This window comes from Nicotiana tomentosiformis, chromosome 5, assembly GCF_000390325.3.
Source record: "Nicotiana tomentosiformis chromosome 5, ASM39032v3, whole genome shotgun sequence".
Classification (NCBI taxonomy): Eukaryota; Viridiplantae; Streptophyta; class Magnoliopsida; order Solanales; family Solanaceae; genus Nicotiana; species Nicotiana tomentosiformis.
Genome location: NC_090816.1, coordinates 83511130 through 83538904, shown reverse-complemented (window position 1 = coordinate 83538904; position 27775 = coordinate 83511130). Strand labels below are relative to the sequence as shown.

Below are 27775 nucleotides of genomic sequence, written 5' to 3'. Positions count from 1 at the left end.
TTGTCAGAACTCAATTTGATAGAATAGTTAAGGTTATTAGAACTAACAATGGAACAGAGTTTGTAAACTCTGTGTGTGAAAGTTTATTCAAAAACTTGAGGTGTCATACACCAAAGAACCTATGCATATACCCCTCAACAAAATGGTGCAGCTGAGAGGAAGCACATGTGTCACGACCCAATTTTTACCATAGACCGTGATGGTACCCAACGATACTATTAGGCAAGCCAACGATAAACCTCCAACTTAATTATCCATTTTTTATACTTTTATAATTTTAAAATTGGGAATTATATTAAATAAATGGAAATAAATTTAGAAACCATAGAAATACACGTGCTTCCTTACCAAGTCACATAGTATAAATAAAAACATGAATCGAAGTGACAATAACATAAATTACAACCATGAACATCCACTAGAAATTCTCAAAACTCGATGTCATAAGTGTAAGAGCATCTACTAAAATATACAAAACTACGACAACAATTGTCTAGAATAGAAAATAGACAGAATAGAGTAAATGGATAGGACGGGGACTCCGTATTTTGCGGATCGTAACTTAGAGAACAACTCACCACAAAGTCTCCTCAGCAAATGCGCCTACGCGCCCAGATGACCACCAGATGTACCTATCTCAGTACCTGCATAATTTGTGCAGAACTGTAGTATGGGTACGTAATTAATGCTTACTCAGTAAGTATCTAGTCTAAACCCGAAGAAGTAGTGATGAGGGGTCAACATCGATACTTACTAGTGGTCCAATAAATCAAGTTCAATAAAGGTAGACATGCATGAAGCATGGCAAGTAAAGCAGTAAAAACAGTATATGTACGTAACACGATCCTCAACAGAAGAGCAAACACAAAATCCTTGAATATTGAATAATACCGCGGATGGAATGTATGACAGGTCAATAACCACTAAAATATCACGTCTCAAGTCAGATAGATTCATAGATACGCTAACTCCTTATCGAATATTACGCACGATTCTGCCGAGGTGAACGGCCCGATCCCATAAGAGTGATGGTATGATATCTTGTTGTGGTGTACGACCCGATCCCATAAGAATAGTTTACTTTGCCAAGGTGAACGACCCGATGCCGTAAGAATATTTTACTCTGCGAGGTGAATGGCCCTATCCCATAAGAATATGTTACATAATACTGCTGAGGTGAACGACCCAATCCCATAAGAGTACTGTTGAGGTGTTCATCCCGATCCCATAAGAATATGAAGCTTTAACAGGTCACTGACTCCACTCACGAATATACGTACGAGTTATGAAATTCAAGTAAACTTTCGGACGAATACGCACAACGAGGGAGCAATCCATAAAGGAAAGTACAATTTCTATGACTAATCAAGTATCTAAAATAGCAAGTTTGATACTTTATGCAAGTCTAATCTCAGGGTAAGGTGTAAATTAAGGCATTTAAACAGGTAAGGATAGATCAAGTAATACAGTTAAAACATGGTGTGAGTCTAAGTCTACCTGGACATAATCAGGAATTCTACCATACGCACGGACACTCGTTACCTCATACGTGCGTAGCTCCCATAACACATAACAAATATAGCACCTATGGAGTAAATTCTCCCTCACAAGGTTAGACAAGAGACTTACCTCACTCTGAGATACGATAGCTGGCTCTAACGCCTCTCTAACATCTCAAACCAATGCCAGATGATCCAAAACTTGTCAAAAACGTGCAAACCATTCAAAATATACTCAAAGACTCACTATTTAAAAATTAGAAGCAAATCCCCCAACTCCACATGAAAAGTTAACAAAGTCAACCCCCGTACCCACGTACCCGGATTCCAAAAATTCTTGAGGATAAATACTACCCATAACACCACAAACTAAAATATATAATTTATTCTCAATTCCATGACTAAAACTCGAAAATATCATTTCTAGGTTTTCTTCCAAAATCCCACATATTCCACCTCAAATCTTGAATTTACAAGTCTAAATTCATATATATATATATTCATGCAAAGTGGGTTAGAATCACTTACCCTCAATAGGTGGGTGAAATGGACCTTCAAAATCACCCCCAAAGTCGGCTCCAATTGATCCCAAATGAAAAATGAGAAAACATTCCGAAATTCCAACTTATAAGGTTTGCCCAAGCATTACTCTTCGCGAACAATTCGTGAAGTACAACTCGGCTACTGCTCCAAAATCCTCTACGCGATCGCGAGACAAGGCCCGCGAACACAATTCCTTATCAGGTCGGCCCTACGCGAACGCGACCAAGCCTTCGCGAACGTGAAGGCCAAGTCTTTAGGCCCAACTTCTAATTGGCGAACGCGATCTGGCTATCGCGAATGAGGAGCAACACTGCCTAAACCTTCACGAACGTAACTCGCCAATCGCGAACATGAAGCACAACTGACTCTGTTTAAATCCTTCATCGTGAATGCGTGCTTCCTACCACGTTCGCGAAGAACAAAACCAGCAGCAGCAAAACTTACCAACTTGGTACGAAACTACCCCAAAACACACCTGAGGCCCTCCGGGACCCCGTCCAATCATACCAACTAGTTCCCATACCTCATCCAAACTTATCCAAAGGCTTGAAAATCCACGAATAATATCAAAACTAGGAATCGACGATCAAAATCCTTCTTTTAACTTTCAAACCTTCAAACTTCGCCGAACCCGTTCGAATCACATTTAGACATTCTGAATCACAACCAAACTTCACACACAAATTACAATCAATAAAATAAACCTATCCAAGGTCCCGGAATACCACTCGGAGTCCGATAATACTTAAGTTGACTCCAAGTCAAACTTAGCAAATTTCAAAACCTTCAAAATGTAAACTTCTGGTGATAAGCACCGAAATGCTCCCGGACCACCTGATACACAATTCAAGGATATGCCCAAGTTCGAAATCACCTTACGAATCTATAAGAACCTTCAAATCTGAATTTCGGGGCCGTTACTCAAGAGTTAACCCTTGGTCAACTCTTCCAACTTAAAGCTTCTAAATTGAGAATTATTCTTCCAAATAACCTTCGAACTTCACGAAAATCAAAACCAACTACACATACAAGTCATAATACATAAAGTGAATCTACACTAGGTCTCAAACTGCTGAAGAACTTGCTAGAGCTCACAACGACCGATCAGATCGTCACAACATGCATATACTAGAGGTTACAAGAGCTATCATGTTTCAAGCACAAATACTCATTATATTTTGGGGGCATTGCATACTTGCTGTAGTTTATTTGAAAAATATAATGCCTAGTTCATTTATTGGTAATATGTCTCCTTTTGAGAGGTTATACAAAAGAAAACCTTCCCTAATATATCTTAGAGTATTAGGCTGCATGTGCGAAAAAATACTGCAAGAACATGACAAGTTAATGCTCAGAGCAAAAATGCTTATTCATATGGGCTATTAAGAAGTTAAAAAAAGGTTATATCTTATATGATCTTTCTATTCAATCCTTCTCTGTCAGCAGGGATGTAACTTTCAAGGAAGACATTTTTCCCTTCACCAGAAAAGAGTCTACTTCACAACATACATTTGTGGATACTACACCAGAATCATGAGTATTGTAGACAATCATGAGATCTTGTTTGAACCTAAAATAAGATTTACAAACATCAGTCAATTTGATAGGTTTGAGGGAGCTAGAAATGATGCAAATCAGAGTACAATGGAAGGAGACTCTGCAGATCTACAAATATAATAGACAGACACATACCTTGAACCATATGTTCATATTCCACAAAAGGTGCCTCCTATGACTGTAGAAAATCAGCATCACATACAACTACCTGAAACTAGGAAGTCCAGCAGAGGTAAGCATCCTCCAATCTGGATGAAAGACTTTGTGTCTCCCAATACTCATCAAGATGTGCCTTATGCACTAACTAAATATATTAGATATGACAGACTGTCTTCTAAATACCGAGCATATGTAGCTGCAACATCCTCAGTAACTACACTTACTACATACTCTGAAGCTAACACATATCCCAAATGGGTAGAAGCAACGAATGAAGAAATAAAACTACTTGAGAACAACCATACCTGGGATATTGTGAAACTACCAGAAGGTAAGAAATCTATAGGCTGCAAGTGGATATACAAAATCAAATATAAGGCCTCAAGGGAGATTGAAAGGTTCAAAGCTAGATTAGTAGCTAAAGGATATAGTCAAAAAGAAGGAATTGACTATCAAGAAACTTTTTCACCAGTTGTGAAAATGATAACATTCAGAACTATCCTAGTTTTAGCAGTAGCAAGAAAATGACATATGCATCAAATGGATGTGTATAATGTATTTCTTCAAGGTGATCTATTTGATAAAATTTACATGGAGTTACCTCAGGGATTTAAAAGTCAGGGGGAGAATGCAGTATGTAAAAGTATTAAATCCTTATATGGGTTTAAATAAGCTCATAGACAGTGGAATGCAAAACTATGTGAAGCTTTACTGAAGTTCAATTTTATACAGAGTCGGTTTGATCACTCATTGTTTATTAGGAAAACTGCCGAGGGAGTTACTATAATTTTAGTATACGTAGATTACATATTGATTACAGGAGATAGATTAGAACTTATTGAGGAGACTAAAATCTCATTGCAGAATGCTTTCAAAATGAAAGACCTGGGAGAGCTAAAGTATTTCCTAAGTATTGAGTTTGCTAAATCTAAGCAAAGAATTACTATGCACTAAAGGAAATATGATTTGGAACTTATTTCAGAGGTTGGACTAGTTGTAGACAAACCAACAACAATTCCTATTGACATCAATAATAAAAACTTCAAATAATATGATGATTATGTTGGAAAGACAGAAAACACAAAAGAAAATGACTCATTAGTTGATCAAACTTCTTATCAGAGATTGATAGGAAAACTTTTATATTTAACAGTAACTAGGCCAGATAAAGCATTTGGAGTTCAGACACTCAGTTAGTTTCTACAACAACCTAAAAGGTCGCACATGTCAGTTGCCTTGAGGATTGTAAAATATGGTAAGAACCAGCTAGGACAAGGAATTCTCCTATCCAGTAATCAGAATAACACAATTAATGCATTCTATGATGCAGACTGGGCTTCTTGTCCTCTGACTAGAAAGTCAGTCACAAGCTTCTTAGTCAAGGTGGGTGATTCTTTAGTTTCTTGGAAATCTAAGAAACAAACTATTGTATGTCGAAGTTCTGCGAAAGTTGAATATAGAAGTCTAGCAACAACAGTGGTTGAGTTAGCTTGGCTTCAAGATTTGTTGAAAGAAGTTGATACACAAATCAAACTACATATATATATATATATATATATATATATATATATATATATATATATATATATATATATATATATAGTGATAGCAAAGCAGCTATACAAATAGCTGCAAGTCTAGTTTACCCCGAAAGAATCAAACATATTGAATCGATTATCACTTTGTGAGAGAATGAATTCAACATAGACTTATCACTACAAAATATATTGCTACAAAGATCAACTTGCATACATTCTCGCAAAAGGAATGACCAAAGTGCAACATGAGTACCTAAAATCCAAGCTAGGTATTTTCAACATTTTTACACCACCTTGTTTGAAGGGGAGTGTTAAGTACTATAAGGGTATAGGAATCTGTACGCAGGTTAGTTATTGTTAGCCGTTAAGTTAGGAGTTAGTTAAGTTGGTAAAAAATACGTTGTTAATCAGTGTGTATAAAGTCAGTTTGTACTCTACTATTCTGTATGATTTTTGGGAATAAAATGCTCCTACATTTCTTATCTCTCTCTCTCTCTCTCTCTCTCTCTCTCTCTCAACGACTTCACCTTCTTCTTCATTCTAAAGCTTAATTCATTTTTACACAGTTTATTACAACAACCTACTATCTCTATTTGGCCAAGTTTCTCCAATTTTAGAAGTACTTTTTTTCAAAGTTGAAGTATTTGGCCAAGCTTTTATAAGAAAAAAGTACTTTCGAGGAGAAGCAGAAGTAATTTTGGAGAAGCAAAAAAAAGTAGTTCTCTCCAAAAATACTTTTTTGAAAAATACTTTTGAGAAAAATAACTTAGAAGCAGTTTTAAAAGCTTGGTCAAACAGTAATTGTTGCTCAGAAGTGCTTTTCAAATTAATTAGCCAAACACAAACTGCTTTTCACCAAAAGTACTATTGAAAAAAATACTTCTCAAAATAAGCTAATTTTACAGCTTAGCCAAATAGGCTATTAGTATAAATATCGAATAACTCTATTCATTTGTTTACTAGAATCATATCATATTATATTATAAGCATGAAGACTTTTAGGTGAAGTTATTTTACTGAAAATAACCTTAAAAAACTAGATGACCTTTATATTCTTTAAGCAAATACTATACCAATAATATTTTTGGATAAATCTACATACATCTCTCTTTATTACTGTCGTTGTTATTGCACTCGTTTAAGTAACATGAATTTTCACACGAAGTTTGGTTAATTTAAATTTAAGAGCAAATAAAAAGGCAATTATCATTAATCTATATCTATATTTTATAATTATATATAATTGTGGTATTAATCAAGGTGATGTGGCATCACTAACTTTTAAAAGCCACCTTTAATTCCTATTAAAATCTCAAAAGACACTTAAGTAATGGATAGCCGATCTTAATGGATAAAACCATTTTATTTTTCAACTAAGTAATAATCGTGTCTTTTAACTTGTAAGCTCAAAAGGCTTAGCAATTTGCCTTATCATTTAAATTTAAATGTATAAAAATAGAGAGTCAAATAAATCTATGCTTTAAGTAGCGGAGAATAAGATGGGTTGGAGTCTCAGAGAAATAGGAGTGGAAGATATAAAAAGGGACGGTGAGAAGAAGATTAGGTTAATCAGGAAGTAAACTTATGGGAATGTTTTAAACTTCTTTAAGATTTGCAAGTGTCCATGATCGTTACAGTTTAACAAGATTGGTTCCATAATCATCTTTTAAACAGGTTAGAAACTGAGCATTTTAATTTTTGTCATGATATTATCCCATCAAATCTTTTCTCATCCTTAGTAGCCAGATTCAAAAAGCGAAAGAGTTCCTTTTAACTAATTTTTTATCTATCATTTTACTTTTTTTAAAAAGAATTTTATTTATTTAAGATGTAATTATTATTTTTGCCTTACTTTTTTTTTTAATTTAATTTGGTGGGCAAATAATTGTTTTATCATTCTTTGTTTGCTTTTCTTCTTAGGGTGTAACAATAATTTATTTTTCATATTGTGAAACGTGAATTAACATTTTGCATACAAGAGTTCGATCATCTAAATAATATATATTCTCTCACTCGAATTATATGTATTTTCGCGCACATTATATAACAAATTTGATTTAAATTCATTTTCTAAGGTTTCTAGAATATTTTAGTCATTTTGAATGAGAGAATTTGACCATAATCTAAATAGCATATATTCTCTCACCAAAATGATCTTTAACTTTTTATATGTACTTTCACTTATTTTATATAACTAATTTGGTTTAAATTTTATTATTTCATACTCTTAGGATATTTCAATCATTTTGAATGCGAGAATTTAATCATCTAAGTAGCATATATACTCTCACTCAGAATGAGCTATAACGTTTTATATGTACTTTCACTTATGTTATATAACAAGAAAGTGGATAAATATTCATATGTGAACGAAATTTATATTTGTTAAATTTTTTATAACTCAATAACATTATATAACAATATTTATGTAATATTTGTAATTTTTAAAACTTTATACTCATTAACCAATATGGAGCACACACACAAGGCGGTAGGAAACTCAAAATGTCAAAGTTAATTACCAAAATGTCCATAAAAATTGAAGGACGATATTACCCATTAATTATATAAACACTACTTCACTAATATTCTTGTACTAAAAAGTAAACTTACCTTCTAATAAATAATAAATTTGTACTACTTAATGCAGCCTATTCAATTCCTAAGTATTGCTTTCATCTTCCGTTGCTTTATTGCAAATGTACATACTATCTCAACCTTTAGAATATCCATTCAATTTTTGCTCCTTTGAGCTTCCAACAATTATTAAAGATTCATGTATTTCAGTCTTCTCTCCGTCTTTCATTCACTTTATAAAATTGGCAATGAAATCAATTAAGCAATTCTTCTTACAGTCAGACATCTGTCAATTGGAAAAGTCATTTTTCTAATTTAAAAAGTATTCTTTTCATTTGGCATATTTGTTAACCGTCTACCGCACATAAGTGTCAAATGAGGTAATGTTTTTTCTTTTCATGTTAATTTTATGAGTCACGCCCATTAGTAGACTTCACTTCTTTACTTCCTCTTTTAATTACTTTTACCAGCAAGAACTCATGGGTGATGTGGAAGTCTACTATGTAAATCAAAGAACAATAGTGCCTATAATGCACTGTTAACTGTTAAATTGTTTAATAAGTCAATTGATATCATTTGAATCTAAGTTTGAAGGACATATAAGTAGAAGAATATAAGACAACTAGAAGAACGTAACTCAAATCCTCATAAACCAACTATCATTCAGTAGGTTTTAGGGCAGCATAAATATTACATATCGAAATTAATTAATTTCGGGGGGGAAAAAAAAATTAAGTATTTGAATACATTTGACTTCCGAGAGCTATATCTATTTTATAGAACTTTTAACAAATCGTTTAGATATTTTTGGTTATCTTCAATTTTAAAAAGTTTGTAATGATTGATATTCAGAAACTAGTTTATTTAATAAGGAGAAACTCACAGTAAACTTGGTTTCTAAAAAGTAACTGTACTTTTTGGACCGGTAAAACCATCTCTAGAATCAAGCTTCTGAAAATTAACCCCATGAAATTTTCACCTTCTTTTCTGCATCAGTTAAAGTAGAAACTCAGAATCTATTTGCCTCTCCATATCCAACATACTTAGAGGTTTAAGGGATGTTGTTAGTATTCTACGTGGGAACAATCACAGTTATAAAGTGCGACAGAGACAATGACATAACCTACGGATACTTTCTGACTACTGCCCAAGTTGACTCATTATAATTGCACACACTCCTGGATTCTTGGAATATCTTGCTATTTAGCAGTATGCTTCAACTATACGTCCTCCAATTTTCTACAATGGCATCATCAGTAAAATTTCCGAAATTAAAGGTGTCTTTTTAATTTTTACAGTCAACTGACCAAACAACATGTCAGAGGTTGGAAATATTTGGATGGCTCCAATGTTAACTTTACAGCTTTGAATTTGCATTTTGGAAATAAAAGGAAATTTCTTTTCCCAAATTTTCAATTCATTTATTGTTGCAAATTTTAAAAGGTACTTATCATTATTTATTTTATTATTAACTTAAATTTCCAAGACGGACGTGAAACCATTTACTTAACCGAAATTAATACTTTGAATTTGCAATTAAATAATACAGCTGTTAGTTAAATTTTCCTTATTTTAAATTAAATTACAAATTTAGTTTTTTCCCAATTTTCATTCTTTATTATTTTCGTCCTCCAACTTTTTTCTAGCAAAACCCTAATTTCACAACTCCTCAAGAAATTCTGAAAGCAAGACAATTTACCCTCTTTTTTTCATTTCTAAAAATTAGTTTTCTGTACCTTGCTCTGCAGTAGCAGAGAGTTAGCCACAGTTCAGAGTGTCAGTATGCATTCTAGATTTTCACCACAGAAATTAGTTTGTCTGTTCAGATGATATTCATAAACATACAAACTGATTCCAGCAGTTGAAGATTTTACTGAGTTTGTTTAGTTAGTTGGTGTTAGTTTCTTTTTTCTGTTGTATTTGGTAAAGATTGTATTTTTATCTTGCTGTTCTTGCTAAAAAAACGTAACTTTTTTCTAGTTGGGATTTAAGTACTTCAAAGTTTTAAATGTTTTGGGGTTTTGGCTTTTTTACTTGTTAATAGTTCTGGGGTTACAGTTAGAGGTGTTAGTATGTTGATTGATCTGTTGCTTTTGGTAAAGATTGTATTTTTACTGTGATTTTCTGTTCTGACGTTTTTAGCACTTGAAAGATTTAATCTTTTTCAAGTTTAGGATTTGAGTTTATAATAGTTTTCGGGGTTCAGGGGTTTTTGAGATTTTTAATTTTTGTGTATATGAATGGAGGAGAAAGAAGGGCTTAATAGTTCAGGGTTTACAATTAGAAGTGATGAAGCTTCTGAAAATTACAAAATGGCCCCAAGGAATGAAACTACCAATGGGTTTAGTGGATCAGTGGCTGCAGTCACGCCAGTAAATCCAGTGAGTATGGCGACGCCATCTACAGAAGTGAAGAAGAAGAGGGGAAGGCCTAAGAAATATGGACCAGATGGTTCTGTAAGCACTGCATTATCACCAATGCCAATATCAGCTTCAATCCCACTTCCAGGAGATTTTTCAGGTTGGAAAAACAGTGGAAGCCGCCCGGTTGAGTCCTTCAAAAAGAAGCAGAAGTTTGAGCTTTCAAGTCCAGGTAACATTATCCCTATTCTGTTGATTTATTTTAGAATCTTGAACTGAAGTTTGGATTTTTTATGTGCTTCCTTTAAAAGCTTAAAATGGTCTAACACACTGTCTCTGACTGTTGAATAGTTATTTGTGACCATTAATGGTCAAAACTTTGAATTTGCTGGTGTAGATAGGTTTTCTGAGTTCTGTTTTGTTCTGCATTCTATCTTATAGTTGATTTGTTTTTTTTTTTTAAATTTGCAACTTGGGTCCCGTGTATAAAAATGATCTCGTTCTTTGGCATTTATGATGCTGAAGTAAGATGCTGAATGTGGGGTATATTTCTTCACATGTTTAGTTCCGTAGTTTTCTGGAGGAGAAGCAGGATGATGTGGTCAGCAAATAGTGTATACCACTTGGTATGTGTTCTTATAAGCTTATGTGGTCACAATCATGTGTCCTTACCCCAATACTTTTTTGAAACAGGGTGAAATAGAATAAAGAACTAATTGAATAATGAAAAAGCTCGTTACCTATTTAAAAGGATAAGGTAGTGCATAATGTGATACCTACATGTTCGGTTTTAACGTTGGTTATTTCGCAAGACGGAAGAAATACAGATTTTGAAAGTAGGTTAGAAATATACTATGATATATCTAATGATGCTATGGAACACAAACTGCTGTAGGATTCAACAAATGATATAACAAAGCATGGATCTGACGCAAGATACACTTTAGTAGGTTCAGTTGTCTACTATCCTTGAAATTCTGATGCTGATGTCAGAGAATATTTTTCGAACTAGCAAACTAATAACGATGAAAAGATTCTGCTCCTCATTAATGAACGACTTATATGCAGATATTCAATTCGCCTGATAAAAGTAATATCCTTTCACTACCTGATTTTCCTAGAAAGGATGTTCTTCCAAAGTTTAATGATGCCAACATTTACTTTCACTGACAGTATATTTGAGAATAATATGTGCTCTAATAGTGATAACAAGACAATCATCATTATGCAACACAAAAAGATATTACCTCATCAACTGGAAGTTAGAATTTTCAGTTGACTGATAATATGCTACATATCTAAATTTGGAGACTAGAAAATCAAGTGGATGCGGAACCTGATTCAATTAAAAAAATTAAATTGACCTCTTTGTGATATTCAGCTTCTGAAGTAGTCTATATAGATATCATGCTCATTTTATTTGTGGGAAGCTTGATATTATTCGTTTTATTTGTGTGAAGCTTGATATTATTCGTTTAACTGTTCATTTTAGCATTATTTTGAAGATTTTGGTGTGCTTGAGCTGTTGTTGCAATTGTATTAATTTCCTTAGGGGAAAGGGTGCCATATTCTGCTGCTGCAAATTTTTCACCTCATGTGAGATACTCTGGTGGTGCAAACTTTACACCACATGTGATCACTGTTAATGCTGGCGAGGTATGCATTATCTATTAGTTCAAATATTTGTACTGCATTACTACCACTTTCAAAAGCTTGCGTTATATTTGGCAGCTTCACAGCATAAACTTAATTCACTATGTCCGCGAAGAGATGAAATTGCTCCTACCCCCGCCATTAAGTTGCCTGTTAAACCTCAAAGTAATTTGGATCTAATTATTTTCTTGTAGCAATGATTGCACGTTTACCGTCTATGGCTTCGTCAAATGCATTGGGAACAAAAATGTAAAGTAGCATACTGAAAGCTGACATTCTCTGCTAGAACCAATATACATGGCTGCCTCTTTGTAGAGGACAATAATACTCGCATGTTATAAGTTGATTCTGTAGTTAATATTTCATCTCTTACAGATGTTCTCATCCAAGGATGAAAGTTCTTCAGACTCCAGCAAGCCCAGTTTCTGCGTCTGTCTGTGTACAAAGCAATATGAAATGTGATGTAAAATGCCCTTTTCTATTAAGGCATAAGTTAGATTCAGACGAATGTTATGATTTTTACCTTGTTGCAACTTGCAATGCCAGCTTTGGGCCCTGTAGGCTGTAGCTGGATTGTGATGGTGATTTTACACTGCTGAACTGGGATGAAGTATATTGGTACTTTTCATTTTAAGCCTAATAGAGTGGGCAAGCCTAGATTTTTCTAGAAAAATATTTCCGGACATGCCAATCTCTAGGAAAAGGTAAAGTCGAAGAGGACAAAAAGTTAGTAGAGGTAGTTTTAAACTTTTAATGGATACTCTAACATTCGTTATTACTTTGTGTTTGTTATTGGTGATAGCATGCCATAGAATTGATAATTAAATACTCCTTCCGTTTCAATTTAGACGAGGTAGTTTGACTTGGCACAAAGTTTAAGAAAAAAAGAAGACTTTTGAAATATGTGGTGCTAAAAGCTTAAGGGGCAAAAGATTTGTGGTGCCATGGCATTTGTGTGGCTATAAAAGCTTTTCATTAAGGGTAAAGTGGGTAAAATGAAAAGTTTAAAGTTGAATTGCTTCCAAATATAGAAATGTGTCATTTTTTTTGGAACGGACTAATAAGTAAACTGTGTCATTTAAATTGGTGGGATAATACTGGGTATGTTGTTGTTGTTGTCATTTAAATTGAAACGGAGGGAGTAACTAGTATGTGCTTAACTCTGGCTGCTATCATCAAAAAGTAAGTTTTCTACTTTTCTCAATTATGCATCTGCATATGTAATAGGAATGCTCTTATATTATCAAACAGAGCAGTTAGATACTTAGATGTACAATTGCTAGATATCTTAACGTGTGGAAGTGGACATCGTTCTTAGGTTGTAAAGAGGCTGGTTTTTATTGCTGATTTCTATCCTTTTAAGATGGAACTAGCATGTGCTTGTTCAATCAAGAGTTTGTATATATATTTTTTATTTTATGTATATTTTAATGTAATTTTGTGGTATCCAGGAATCTAAATAGGATAGACAATACAAAAGTTTGAAATTTGGGTGGAATGGGAGATTTCATATTAATTTAATGGAATGTTCATTCCTCCTTGTTTGTCGAGCCTTATACTGGCAAAAAATGGAACACTGGATCAGACAGAACCAGAAGCTAATAGCACCATTACCGCACTTGTTTCCTATTTCTCACATTTGTTAACTTTGTTTATTTTGTAACTACCTACTTATCAAATTAATAATAATAACAATAATAATAAGCTTGTAACTACCTAGAAATTTGTAATCATTATCAATATTTACTATGTGCATTTGTTGCAGTGGTGCTTTAGGCTGATAATTGTCATTCATAAAATCTGGGAGTTCTATCCCTTTCTCTTTTGACTTTGGGCATTAGGTGTGTGGGTGATAATATACAGGCTTAACTATCACTTGATGAAAACATGCTTAACGAATTATGCCCTGTATACAAGAAAAATGTCAGCTTGCTGTTGGCAAACCATTCTGGCAGCTCAGTACTCTTGCAGCTAGATGTGTTTATTTGATTGAGAGTCGATTTACTGTTCTTTCATGGATTTTCTACTTCTGTGAGTTCATTTAAAATCCAAACTGTTTCATTCTTGAATTTTATGTATCAGGATGTTGCAATGAAAATCATTTCATTTGCTCAGCAAGGGTCTAGAGCTATTTGTGTGCTGGCTGCCAATGGCGCTATTTCAAATGTTACACTTGGTCAGCCAAATTCATCTGGTGGAACTTTGACCTATGAGGTGTGGCCCTTTACTTTGAGAAATTTGATTTGCATGTATGCATCTGCTTCATTCGTAGTCAACTGTTTGCATATATTGTATATTCTCTGCATTCTTCTTATAGAAAAGAGCTATTGGCATTCTGCTTGATCTCCTCCTTCTTTAAAAGGGAAGCGAAATACTCTTGATGTTTGCATTTCTGCGAATTCTTCGAAACATACAGCCTTGTGCCGCATTATAATGAGGCTGTTTTGATGCTTTGACATCCAGGTCGATATGGATTAAATTTGTTATTGTGCCAAGGCACTCTGCCACTTCTGTATCGTTTTCCTTTTAGTTTGAACATTCTTGTATTGATGTTTGCCATTGACGTGTAAAATATAGAGTTCAGTCATCTGTCATCCTTCCTCTTTGGTGAGACATGCTGTCTAATTTCTATAGTATGTATAGAGAAGTATTGTCCTTTTATCCGTCGTCGAACCAATCCAATGAAATAGTTATGGGTAATCTTTCTTCCTTAGATAATGCATAGTAATCTAACTTATGATTCATGATTTTACTTTTTGCAGGGTCGATTCGAAATTCTCTCTCTAACAGGATCGTATATGTCCAGTGATAATGGAGTAACAAAAACCAGAACTGGTGGGATGAGTGTGTCCCTCTCAGGCCCTGATGGTCGAGTTATTGGAGGTGGACTTGCCGGCATGTTGATAGCAGCTGGTCCTATTCAGGTCAGTATCGAAGTACTTGTTGAAGAGTCCCACATCGGTCCATAAAGGGATGGGTAGTCTCTTTATATGGCTTGGGCATACCAAAAGCTTGCTGAAGATCCATTTCTTTAACATAGTATCAGACCCCAGGTTCATCCTAATTACCCGATGTTGGGTCTCCATTTATATTATCCAAGCTCCATATGTCCTGGGCGTGAGAGGGGGTGTTGAGTCCCACATCGAGAGGGAGTTAACAAATGAGTATCCTTATATGGTATTGCGTAATCTTCACCTCATGAGCTAGCTTTTGGGTTGAGTTAAGCCCTAAGGGTCGTTTGGTACGCAGGATAAAGTGAGATAAGGCGTGAGATTAAATTTATACCATGTTTGATTGGCGGTATATATACAGGATAAATTTATACCATCAACCAAATATATTTAATCCCAGTCTTAATACAGGATATCCCACCTTATCCCATCAAACTTGAGATTATATTATCCCACCTCCCAGGTGGGATAAATTAGTCCAGGGATTATAATCCCAAGATAATTTAGTCCGGGTACCAAACAACCCCTAAGTCCATTTATCATGGTATAAGAGCAGGACCCATCCCAATTCTCGTTTCCCGATGTTGGGCCCCCATATCAAATTGCCCCCGCCCCAGATATTCAGCCTTGGGTATGGGGAGGGTGTTGAAGAGTTCCACATCGGTTTATAAAGAGATTGGTGGTCTCTTTATATGACTTGGGCAATCCTTACCTCATGAGCTAGCTTTTGAGGTTGTCGAGGTACATTTCTATAACTGTACTCCATGACTTTAGCTCAACATTACTTGAAATACAATCTGAATATCTTGAACACATCAGGTTGTCATTGGAAGCTTTATTCCTGGTCACCAGCAAGAGCAGGAGCCCAAGAAGCAGAGGTTCCAGCATGCAACTACTTTCGCTGCTATTACTGCAACTCCCGTTTATGAAGAACAAACTAATGGAGCTTACCCTAGGCCAAGTCACAATTTTACTTCTTCGACTCCCTTTCCTGGGGACAACACGGTATCACTGAACTCCATACATAGCTCAAGAATCTCTGCGGTAGAAAACAATATTTCTATGCCTGGAGAAGAATCTAATAAAGAGCAAAGTCGATCATCTTGATTTAATTCGGATGTTGTATTATCGGTGTATTCCTGTACCTTATAGGCTTATTTTTTAGCCTACTTGGAACTTTAGGCTCATCATCCCTTTGTGTGACAAATATTTAAATGAGACTTACTTTCGTAGGATGTAATAGGGCATAATTTGTGTCGTTTAACCTAGAAGTTCACACTTTTTGTAGGTTGGCATTGGACTTTCACCCGTAGAAGCTGTGTTATTGTTCCTGTTTTTTGTCTCCTATATTATTCTATCATTTGTTGATACTATACTCCAAATATCAAGAAATAGGTGAAATTTCATAGGAAATGCATCATAACATGAAAATAGAGGCAAATTCAGCTCATTTAATGAATCTATAACATTTGGAGTCCACCCTTATAAAACATTAATCTTATCACTTGGTATATGAAGAAGCAACCAACAGTTTCTAAATCCTCTGTAGAGGCTAAGTATAGGGTCATTGCGTATATTGTTGCTATGACATCTTGGATTCGCAATTAACTTTGCATTTTCTTACAGTTTGTATGTTGTGCAATAATGTTAGCTCCATTCAATGAGACGTACGGTGTGTTTGGTAGAAGGTAAATATTTTCTCAATTTTCTCATATTTGGTTGGCTTAAATATGAAGAATAGATCGATTCTGTTAGTTTTTGGTTAATGCAATTACATCGTTTATTCAGAAATAGGCAAATAAGTTTGGCTTTAGTTCAAATTTTTATGCTTGATTTAATTATATTCTAGAATAAAATTGCAAAAAACTTATATTTTATGAAAATACGCTTCCAATTAAAAACTTTTCTTAAAGAGTAGCTTCATTACTATATATTCTTTGTTTGATTTGATTAATTGATCATTGTTCTTGGGTTAATTTTTTCAATTTAATTTTCGAGTTATGTGACAATTATTTTCAAAGTAAAAGTTTTAAATTTTCAATCTATGAGATTCAATTCAAAACCTTTATTAATCAAGATGTTTTTTTTTCTTTCAAAAGCCAATAAATGATATTGCTCAAAGTATACTTCAATATATAAACTCATGTTGTATCCTTAAAGAGAGAAATTAATATTATCCAAAATCATTTTAAAATTATGCATCGAAAAAGATTGATCATGAAATAATGTATAATTGTAGGAAACAAAATGAAAACTAATGTAAAGAAATTTAAAGAAGAAGAAGATAAGAGAGATTTAGTTGCAAATAAGAGGAAGAAGAAAGAAAGAGGAGGAAAAAGAAAGAAGAAGAAGAAGAACGGGAAGTTAAGAAGAGGTGAGGGCCCAAGGCCCGACGGAGAATAAAGAAAATAGGGACTCATAAGTAGGGGAAAATAGAAGAATGGCGAACACACTGTCGTAGGAATTGAACCTAGACCCGTGAAGCCAATATGAGACTTCAAGGGCAACACTGAACCATGGCACCCATATGCCATTTGTGTAATCCGAGTGCGACTTAATATATATAACCTTTATTTCTTAGATATAACACTTTAACTCTCGTCAAAATGTGTCTATTAAACACCTCAGCTACGATCTCTCATCATAATGGAGCGTGTGAATACTAAGCCCTCTGACATGGAAGAGAGACCAATAAATAAGTGACATGTGTAAAATAATAAAAGAAAAAGATAACACAAAAAATAATAAGCGGAATTTGGCTGGAGGAGGCAGGAACCTCAGATATGGAAGGCTTGGCGTAGAAGCGAGGCCGCACTTGCGGTAAGTGACCGCAGAAGCGGGTGCGTGGATGGTGACCACAGAAGCGGGAGGTCGGAACTTAAGTGAGGACCGCAGATGCGGGCCACTGACCGTAGAATTGGAGCTGCAGATACGGTATATTGTCCGCAAATGCGAAATCACTAGGCAACCTATATGATTTCGAGGGTTTTGTCATTTTTCATTATTTGGAGTTGTGGAGCTCGGCTAGAGGTAATTTTAGGAGACTTTTCACTACAATTGAAAGGTTAAGTAAAGTTTACTTAATTTTAATGTTAGATATTGATTACCCATGAATACACTTAGTATATGTGAATTAAAGGTGAAATTTTGGGATTTCGAGTATGGTATTGGAGAGTGAAAATTGATGAATTGAGGGTCGATTTGAAGTTGGATTTGGGTGAAACACATATATTTGGACTTGTAGCAGAATGGATGTTCGGAATTTGTGAGTTTTATAGGGTTTTGAGAAATGGGTTTGGGGTTGACCTTTTGGGTTGACTTTGCACAAGTAGTTCAAGATCATAGCTTTATTTTTTGGGGCTTATTTCCTATGGCTTTTATTGATGATATTAAAATATTTTGGCTAGATTTGAGTCGTTCGGAGGTCGATTCACGTGTGAAGGGCTTTTTGGAGTATTGATGTAACGACTCGGCCGGTCGTTTTAAGTATTTTAGTCTCGTACCTCTATTTATTACCTCCTTTATGTTATATTGTGGTTATGTGACTTACCGGGGTGGTTGGTTTTGGTTTCGGGTAAGTTTTAGAGTGAAATGTGACACTTAGTCTCAAAGTTGGAAGTTTAAGTTGAAAGAGTTGACTGGAGTTTAACTTTTGTGATGACGACTCTGGAATAGAGTTTTGACAGTTCCGATAGCTTCGTATGGTAATTTTGGACTTAGGAGCGTGTCCGTATATTGATTTGGAGGTCCGTAGGTCGTTTTGGCTTGAATTGGCGAAGCTTAGAAAGTTGAAGGTTTGGAAGGTTGAGAGGTTTGACCGGTAGTTGACTTTATTGATATTGGGACCGGATTTCGATTCTGAAAGTTGAAATAGGTCCGTTGTGTCATTTATGACTTGTGTGCAAAATTTGAGGTCAATCAGAGTTGGTTTGGTATGAATCGACGTTTGTTTTGGTAGTTGGATGTTCATGGTTTCAATAGGTTATAATTGGGTTGTGATTCGTAGAATCGATGTTGTTAGATGTGATTTTAAGCCTCAAGTAGGTTCGTTATGTGTTTTGGGACTTGTTGGTATATTTGGACAGGGTCCCGGAGGCCTTGGGTGTGAATCAAATTGTAATTGGATCATTTTTGGACTTGTTGATTGTCGAAGGTTGCTGAAGTCTGGTGTCATCGCACCTGCAGTGGGATTGGCCGCAGGTGCGAGAGGGCCATCACAGATGCGAACTTGAGTGGGCTGGGGGAGGACCGCACTTTTGCGGAGCGTTGACCGCAAAAGCATGAGCACTGATGCGTTTGGTGTGCGCAGAAGTGGAATCTCAGGGGCTTAAGTGAGAGCCACATATGCGATGGAATTTCCGCAGGTGCGGAGCCGCAGATGCGGCTGTAGGCCCACAGAAGAAAATCGCTGAGAAGAAAAAGGGCAAATCGAGAGTTTTATTTCATTCATCTTTTGAGTTAGAGTGCTCGGTTTTGGGCGATTTTGAGAGAGATTTTCAAGGAGTTGATCGGGGTAAGTGATTCTAACTCGGTTTTGGCTATTATACATGAATCCATCATTGTTTTTACCATTTAATTAGTGTTTTGTGTTGAAAAAATTAGAAAAAATTGTGAAAACTTTATAGACTATATTTTGAGGATTTGAAGGTCGATTTGAGGTTGGAATTGAGTAATTTTAGTATGGTTGGACTCACTATTGAATGAGTGTTTGGATTTTGTAAGTTTGGTCGGGTTCCGAGACACTAGCCCGGGGTTGAATTTTTGAGTTGACTTTTTAATTTTCATTAAAGATTTCAACTTTATTATTCAGAATAGTTTCATATGGTTTGTATTTATGGCATAAAGTTATTTTGGCTAGATTCAAGTCGTTCAGAGTTGGATATTCACGAAAAAAGCTTACTAGTGGATTGAGTTAGCATGTTTTGAGGTAAGTGTCTTGCCTAACTTTGTGTGGATGAATTACCCCTTAGGATTGATATTGTTTTGTGTTAATTATAGTACGTGAAAATCATGTACGCACGGTGATGAGTGCGTACACGGGCTAAATGTGGTAATTGACCGGTTTAAGCTATGTAGATTCTTTTCATGCCTTTAATTGAATTTTCACAACATGTTATATTCATTATCGTTAATCTATCATTACATGCTTCATTTGACATTGGTAATACTTGTCTCATCTCGTACTTGTTATTTTCCCTTACATGCTTAGTTAAAATTACTGTTTTCTCATTTCCTTGTTAAACACTTAACTGTTGAGTTACCTTACTTGAAGTTGTTATTTTTTGGAATATCTTATTGTTGAGTTTTGGTGTTAAAGTTGTAAAAGACGTGATAACATTGAGGCAAAGTTGTAAATTATTGAAATACCATTTTTGTTGAGTTATTCACTTTCGGTTGCTATTCTTGAGACTCTTGTACATATTGTGGTTGATCCATGAACTATTTATTGTGAAAATATTATTATTGTTGACTTCTTTGGCAAGTTGTGGTATTAGACACTTGAGGTGCGATCTGTGATATGTTGTAATATTGATACGCCTGCGGTGGTATAATGATATGGGTTGATATGCATGCGGTGAGATAAAGTGGGATTGATATGCATGTTGCTAGTAGGGGAACTACTTGAAGCCACGCGGTGTGATAAGATGGACTAAAACGCGGGTAACTATTTTGGAAAAAATATTTTTTCAAAACTAAATGTAAGGCCCCCGCGGTGATATAAGGAGAGATTGTGATTGTGATTATGAAATGAGATATGAGGCTGTGCCTCGGACATGATTCTTCTTGTTATCTTTCATTTACATCACTTGTGTTTTGTTTGCATCGTTTCCTTGGTGTTCTTATTATGTGTTTCCTCCCTTGATGCCTTTATTGCCTTAACATTCGGTGTGGCTTATCTTGTTGTATTTCTTCATTGTTTCATTCCTTGTTTCCATTGTTATATTGTACAATACATGTTCATCTACTTTATTTATTCTAGTAGGTGTCTTGACCTGACCACGTCACTCCTCTACCGAGGTAAGACTTGATACCTCCTTGGTACCATTGTGGTGTACTCATACTACGCTTCTGCACATATTTTGTACAGATCCAAGTACTTCATACCAATCTAGGCATCCGTGAGTTGATCTTTGGATCAGAGACTTCAAGGTATACCTGCCGACATTCGCAGGCCTCGGAGTCACCCTCTATCTTTGTTCTATTGCATATTCTTATTATAGATACTGATGTATTAGGGATGTTTTAGTATACTCGTGTAGAGCTTATGATCCGGTCTCACTAGATTTTGGGTGTTATTTTCAGTTGTATTGTGGAATTCTTTTATGATAACTGTTGGTTTAATTGGAAGTTTTATTATTATTTTTGTTAATTATTCATGTATGTTAGGCTTACCTAGTCTTAGAGACTAGGTGCCATCACGACATCTTACGGATGGAGATTGGGGGCGTGACAAGTTGGTATTAGAGCTCTAGGTTCATAGGTATTACGAGTCATAAGTAGGTTTTGTAGAGTCTCGCGAATCGGTACGGAGACATCTGTACTTATCTTCGAGAGGCTATGGAACTGTTAGGAAACTTCACTTCTTTGATTCCTTATCGAGCGAATTTGTTGACTTCGAAATTTTGAATCTTTGTCTTTCTATTCTCTCACAGATTGTGAGGACATACATTGCTGGATCCGATGATCAAACACCCGCACCCCTTTTAGAGCCGCGAAAGGCCGGGGTCGGGGCAGATACCGAAGAGGGGCACGTGGTGTAGCTAGATCACCTGCCCGAGCTATGATAGAGGAGCCACCAGTAGCTCCAGTTGGGGGCCAGGCACTTGAGGTGCCTATTGCCACCCCTACACTTCAGAAGACCCTCACACAGTTCTTGAGCATGTTTGGTATGCTAGCTCAGGCAGGGTTGATTCCACTTGCACCAGCCACTTCTCAGGCTAGGGGAGGAACTCAGACTCCTGCGGCCCGTACCCCAGAGCAGCGGGTCCATGTTGACTAGGCCCCAGAGGTTATGCCGGTGCAACCGGGTGTTCCAGTTCAGCTTGAGGTTAGGGCAGCAACATCTGAGGAGCATCAACTTAGACTTGAGAGGTACAAGAAGTACCACCCTCCTACTTTCAACGGTCTAGCTACAGAGGATGCATAAGGTTTTATAGAGAAGTGCCACCGTATTCTACGCACCATGGTTATTGTGGAGACGAGCGGGGTTTCTTTTACTATATTCCAGTTGTCGGGACCCTCATATCAGTGGTGGCAGGCTTATGAGGAGGGTAGCCCAGCCGATGCTGCTTCGCTCACATGGGCTCAGTTTTCAGAGATGTTCTTGAGAGAGTTTGTTCCCTAGAGCCTTCGGGATGCATGGCGCGCGGAGTTTGAGCAGTTGCACCAAGGTACTATGATCGTGTCAGAGTATGTTGTCAGATTCAGTGAGTTGTCCAGACATGCACCTGCCTTGGTTTCCACAATCAGAGAGTGAGTCCATCGAATTATCGAGGGGATCAACTATGGTATTAGATTCAACATGGCTCGAGAGTAGGAGATAGGTACCCCATATCAGCTGGTGGTAGAGATCACACGGATATTGGAGGGTATACGGGGCAGGAGAGAGAGAGGACAGGGAGTCCAAGAGGCCTCAAGATTATGGCTGATATAGTGGTGCCAGTGCCCCAGTTCCAGCCCGTCATGGTAGAGGCTATGTGAGCCTTCCAATTCATTCAGCACTTCCAGCTTCCAGTAATACTCCGGCTACTCCTAGGTCTCAGGTTGCCTATTATGCACCGCCATTGTCTAGTGCACCTCCTGCACGGGGTCCTTTCAACGATCAATCAAACCGATCATGCCTGAGCCAGTTTCAACAGCCACGTCCTCCGAGAGCTTTTTTCGAGTGTGGTGATACTCATCATATGGTGAGGGACTGCCCCAGACTCAGGAGGGGTGCACCTCCACCGACTACTCAAGCTCCACGTATTCCACATGGTCCCCAGACTTCTCAGGCCGTGGTTACTGCTCCAGTTGCCGCTCCACTTGCACAACTAGCTAAGGGTGGAGGTCAAGCGGGTAGGGATCGCCCTAGAGGGGGAGGCCAGGCCAAATGTTATGCTTTTCTGGGTAGGACGGAGGTGGTTGCATCAGACACAGTTATCATAGGAATTGTTCCTGTTTGTTATAAAGATGCATCAGTCTTATTTGATCCAGGATCCACTTACTCAAACGTATCATCTTACTTTGCTCTGTATTTGTGTATATCTCGTGATTCTTTGAGTTATCCTGTTTATGTGTCCACACTTGTGGGAGATGCTATTGTTGTTGACCATGTGTATCAATCGTGTTTAGTTGTTATTGGTGGTTGTGAGACCAGATTTGATCTGTTGTTGCTCAGTATGGTAGACTTTGATGCTATTTTGGGCATGGAGTGGTTTTCGCCCTATCATGCTATTCTTGATTGTCACGCCAAGATGATGATTTTGGCTATGCTAGGTTTACGCGGTTGGAGTGGAGGGGGTACTTTGGATTATGTTCCTAGCAGGGTTGTGTCCTTCCTTAAGGCACATCGGATTGTTGAGAAGGGATGTGATGCATATCTAGTCTTTGTGAGAGATATCAGTATTGATACTGCTACCGTTGAGTCAGTTCCAGTAGTGACAAACTATCCAAATATATTTCCGGCATATCTTTCGGGCATGCCGCCCGATAGAGATATCGATTTTGGTATTGACTTGTTGCTGGACACTCAACCCATTTCTATTCCACCATATCGTATGGACCTAGTGGAGTTAAAGAAGTTAAATGAGAAGTTGGAAGAGTTGCTTGATAAGTGTTTTATTCGGCCTAGTGTGTAACCTTGGGGTGTTCCGATATTGTTTGTGAAGAAGAAGGATGGTTCTATGTGCATGTGTATTGACTATCGATAATTAAACAAGGTTACAATGAAGAATATGTATCCATTGCCGCACATTGATGACTTAGTTGATCAGCTACAGGGTGTCACTGTGTTCTCCAAGATTGATTTGTGGTCAGGTTATCACCAGCTAAAGATTCGGGATTCGAATATTCCAAATACTGCTTTTAGGACAAGGTATGGCCACTACGATTTCCTTGTGATGTCATTTGGGATGACCAACGCCCCAACAACATTCATGCACATGATGAACAATGTATTACAACCTATCTTGGTTCATTCATCATTGTGTTTATTGACGACATCTTGGTGTACTCCCGCAGCTGGGAGGCTCATGAGCAGCATTTGAGGATTGTGCTCCAGACCTTATTTCCTCACATGACCCAGCTCTGCACACTCATAGCAATCCCTCTCGAAAAATGGTGGCAAGTTTTGAGGCGGACCTCGAGAACCAGAATAACTACCAGAAGAACCTGGTACAGATGAACCCTGAACTGATGGTGCACGAGATGAACTCTGAGCTGGAAGTTCACCATGAAAAGGCCGACTCTGTCGAGCACTGTATGAACCATGGATAGCTGATACTTCACGATGAGCCAAATGACCAATCTGAGCGAGCCTATAAGGACGACCCATGCCATGATAGGGATGTCCCCCAGAAGGAACACTACTGGAATTACCCGTACCATGAGACCTCTTGGCCTACCTCTCCTCGCGCTCCTGAGTACGGACCATCTCTAGACATCGAGCACTGTCAACCACCTCGTCGAATCCAGCACCTTCTATATTCCCCAGAGTCATAATAAAATAGAATTGCTGGTTGAGGCCATTAATGAACCTCCTGATCTTTTCCCTCTCAGTGGGAACCAACCAAACTGCATGACGATCCAACTCTGAAAATCGCATCTCATACTGAGTCACAGATAAGTTCTCCTGACGTAAATATTCGAACTATTTACGCAGTTCCTCTCTGCGGGTCTGTGGCACAAACTTCTCTAGAAATAATACGGAGAACTCATGCCATGATAGTGTCATTGCACCAACTGGTCTGCTCCTCTCATAAGTTTCCCACCATCTAAAGGCATCCCCAGAAAACTGAAAAGTAGTGAACAAGACCCCACTAGTCTCCAGAATACCTGTTGTCCGAAGCATCCGCTGGAATTTATCCATAAAACCTTGAGCATCCTCTAACTCTGCACTGCTAAATTTTGGAGGTTGAAGCCTCCCAAATCTCTCAAGTCTTCTCTGCTCATCATCAGCCATAACGGGGACTACCAGGGCCTGAGCAGCTGCACTCGGCTGGGCTGGTAGTGCCCCCGGTATTTGAAGTCCCTACACTACCTGCTCTGGAGTACAGGAAACAGGGGTAACTGGAATAACCATTATAGGAACCCCATGCCGGTGGTGCATTAAAAGAACTTACTGTAGCACCCCGAGTATTCTGAAATTGTTTCTGTGACCTCGCTGGTACTGAAATGTAAAATTATTAAGGAAGCGGGAATACTGCAAGTCCCAGCATCATCCCATACCAATCTCAGCTCTTAATTATATACAAATTTTGGAGAACCTTTCAATACCACATAAATACATCTCAGGCCAAAACTGATATAACACATGACCCCCACAATCTGATCATTGATAGTGGACTCCCCTCACTTTGCGTGAAGCCATATGGCACATTCTGATCTTCCACAATACTAACCTTTATCGTTTATACGACTCCGGTCATAAGACATCTCAAACCATTTATTTTGTGCATGTCATCCTCGTGACAGTTAAACTCGCTTCCTCTAGTGCCTTGGTTGCGTACGTACCCTTCGCTAAATAGAAATCCCATACGAACTACATAGTCTTTAATACCACCAGCTATTTCAGATCTACATCCACCTCGTGACCCTACCAAAATTTATGATGATTAGGTAATTAATTAAACTTTCTTAATATCATACTTATCAACCAGATGTCAGAACCTGCTGCACCCCAATGTGCACAACTGAATGATCTCTCAATACTTTCGCATCCTCTATCTGGACGACACATTGTAATAATGGTTAAGCAACCCTGGCTTTCTTATAACCCTTATATAGTATCACGAACCGTTGATGCATAGTTGATACCGAGTGCGCAATTTCATACACGAGCGGATGCAAAAGAACATAAGATATATGCTTCAAGCTGAAAAATGTCGCACTATGAGGAATGATAGAAGTGAAAAATTTTCCTACTAGCTCTGTAGCCTCTTGAAGATAAGTACAGACGATTCTGTACCGATCCACAAGACTCTACTAAACTCGTTCGTGACTCGTAGAACCTATGAACCTAGAGCTCTGATACCAACTTGTCACGACCCAAAATCCCACCACAGGCGTCGTGATGGCACCTAGTCTCTAAGACTAGGTAAGCCGATTACAATTAACTTTTGAAGCCATTTTTTTTATAAACCAACAGCGGGAATAATCACAATATACAACCTCCCAAGACTGGTAGTACTGAGTCACGAACTCTAACTGAATACATGAAATAATCACGAAGATCGAATATACAATACTGTTTGATTACAAATTAACAGTACAATGAAATGAAAAGACTCCATGGGACTGCGACCGCCAAGCAGCTCTACCTTGAATCTTTACGATCGCGCTTTAACTCTGCTCAAGTCCGATACCTCCAATACCTGGCTCTGCACAAAAATGTGCAGAAGTGTAGAGTGAGCACACCACAACGATGCCTAGTAAGTATCAAGACTAACCTCAATGGAGTAGAGACGAGGTACAGTCAAGACACTCACTAGTCTAATAACCTGTGCAATATAATATACAAAATACTAGGAAACAATAACAATAAGGGCAGGATAAAACAACCAGTGATATGCACAATAGACAACAAGAATACCATTAATATCCCTCAAAAATTAATAAACACAATTACACCCAATTAAATCAAGTCCTTCAAATAAATGTCTTTTACATATAATTCCTTCATATAATTCTTTTTGAAAAAAAATCCTTCCAAATAAATATTTTGAATATAATTCTTTTAATTAAAAAGTCACCATGTGATACTTCATTTCATAATCATAAACAATATGAGAAGCCAAACCCGCAGAGGGGTTGTTATCAATGTGATTATACTAGACACATTAAGAGGAATGTCTTAGACTTGGAAGAGACGGATTTCATCAGAATAGTTAGGCTACAAGCTTTATTCCAGTTAATATTCCAGCTAGAGGTGGAGGACAGACGGGTAGTGGGCACCTAAGAGGTGGAGACCCGACCCGTTGATATAATCGCTATGATTTGGCTGAGGCCAATACACCAGATGGTGACGTTACATGTACGATCTTGATTTTTGTTATAAAAGGATATTTTTCCCTTAATTTGATTCGGTTTTGAATATTGAGGTGAGTCCTCCTATTATGCTCCGCTTATGGGTGAGCTTCATAATTTCGTGACCCATTTATATGTTTATCCCTGTTGGGAGATTTGAAGATGTGAGCCTGTGTCTGTCATTTTAATTTTGTGCACCATTTAGGGCTATAAGTCAAAAAGCAAAATTTTATTATTCAATACAGTGGGTTTTGATATGATTTCGAAATAATTGATTTCAATTTTTATAAATTATATTCCCTACCGGTATGAGGGTTCGTTATGTGTTATGAAAAATGCTTACGAAATTTATTGAAAGAAGAAAGAAAGGAAATTGAAATTCAGTTGGCATAATGTGCAAAATACTTGTGATTCAGAGTTGAGGACGAGATCCTCGCATTTTTACATGATGTGAAATATTTTAACCGGGCTACAAGCCGCGGTGGAAGTTATATAAGGACGAGGTCCTTGTGATGAAATATTTATGAGTTTAAAATTCTCCCTTTGTGAAATGTAATTTGTACGCTTATCTGATAATTCTTCTATATTTTCTGTGTATATTCAACCATTTTCGTGCTATAAACATTGAGTTTTAACCTATAAGATAAGTGCCCAGGTGGCGTTAAATGTGACTCGTTAAATCGGGCAAATAGTTATGAGGTCTTCATGCCTCA

The 27775-nt window shown here is 37.0% G+C and overlaps 2 protein-coding genes across 2 annotated transcripts; one reads left to right on the top strand and one right to left on the bottom strand.

The window, feature by feature from the left end:
- The first annotated feature begins 9555 nt into the window (after positions 1 to 9555).
- LOC104098469 (AT-hook motif nuclear-localized protein 6-like) lies at positions 9556 to 16184 on the top strand. The gene is made up of 5 exons (XM_009605209.4): positions 9556 to 10465; positions 11786 to 11889; positions 13969 to 14100; positions 14649 to 14810; positions 15657 to 16184. Exons 1-5 carry the CDS (start codon positions 10114 to 10116, stop codon positions 15942 to 15944), a joined length of 1038 nt encoding a protein of 345 aa, XP_009603504.1. The 5' UTR covers positions 9556 to 10113; the 3' UTR covers positions 15945 to 16184.
- Positions 16185 to 24102: 7918 nt separating this feature from the next.
- Positions 24103 to 24999, bottom strand: LOC138892684 (uncharacterized). Its single transcript, XM_070176420.1, has 3 exons — positions 24745 to 24999; positions 24443 to 24648; positions 24103 to 24355 (listed from the first exon to the last, which is right to left on the bottom strand). The coding sequence occupies exons 1-3, from the start codon at positions 24997 to 24999 to the stop codon at positions 24103 to 24105; spliced, it is 714 nt and encodes a 237-aa protein (XP_070032521.1).
- Positions 25000 to 27775: the final 2776 nt, after the last annotated feature.

Coding starts and splice junctions, on each gene's coding strand:
- LOC104098469 (XM_009605209.4), top strand. CDS start 10,114: ATGGAGGAGAAAGAAGGGCTTAATAGTTCAGGGTTTACAATTAGAAGT. Junction 14,101..14,648: donor GTGGAACTTTGACCTATGAG/GTGTGGCCCTTT, acceptor TACTTTTTGCAG/GGTCGATTCGAAATTCTCTC. Junction 14,811..15,656: donor TAGCAGCTGGTCCTATTCAG/GTCAGTATCGAA, acceptor TGAACACATCAG/GTTGTCATTGGAAGCTTTAT.
- LOC138892684 (XM_070176420.1), bottom strand. CDS start 24,999: ATGGCTGATGATGAGCAGAGAAGACTTGAGAGATTTGGGAGGCTTCAA. Junction 24,649..24,744: donor TATCATGGCATGAGTTCTCC/GTATTATTTCTA, acceptor TCTGTGACTCAG/TATGAGATGCGATTTTCAGA. Junction 24,356..24,442: donor ACTCAGGAGCGCGAGGAGAG/GTAGGCCAAGAG, acceptor TCGTCCTTATAG/GCTCGCTCAGATTGGTCATT.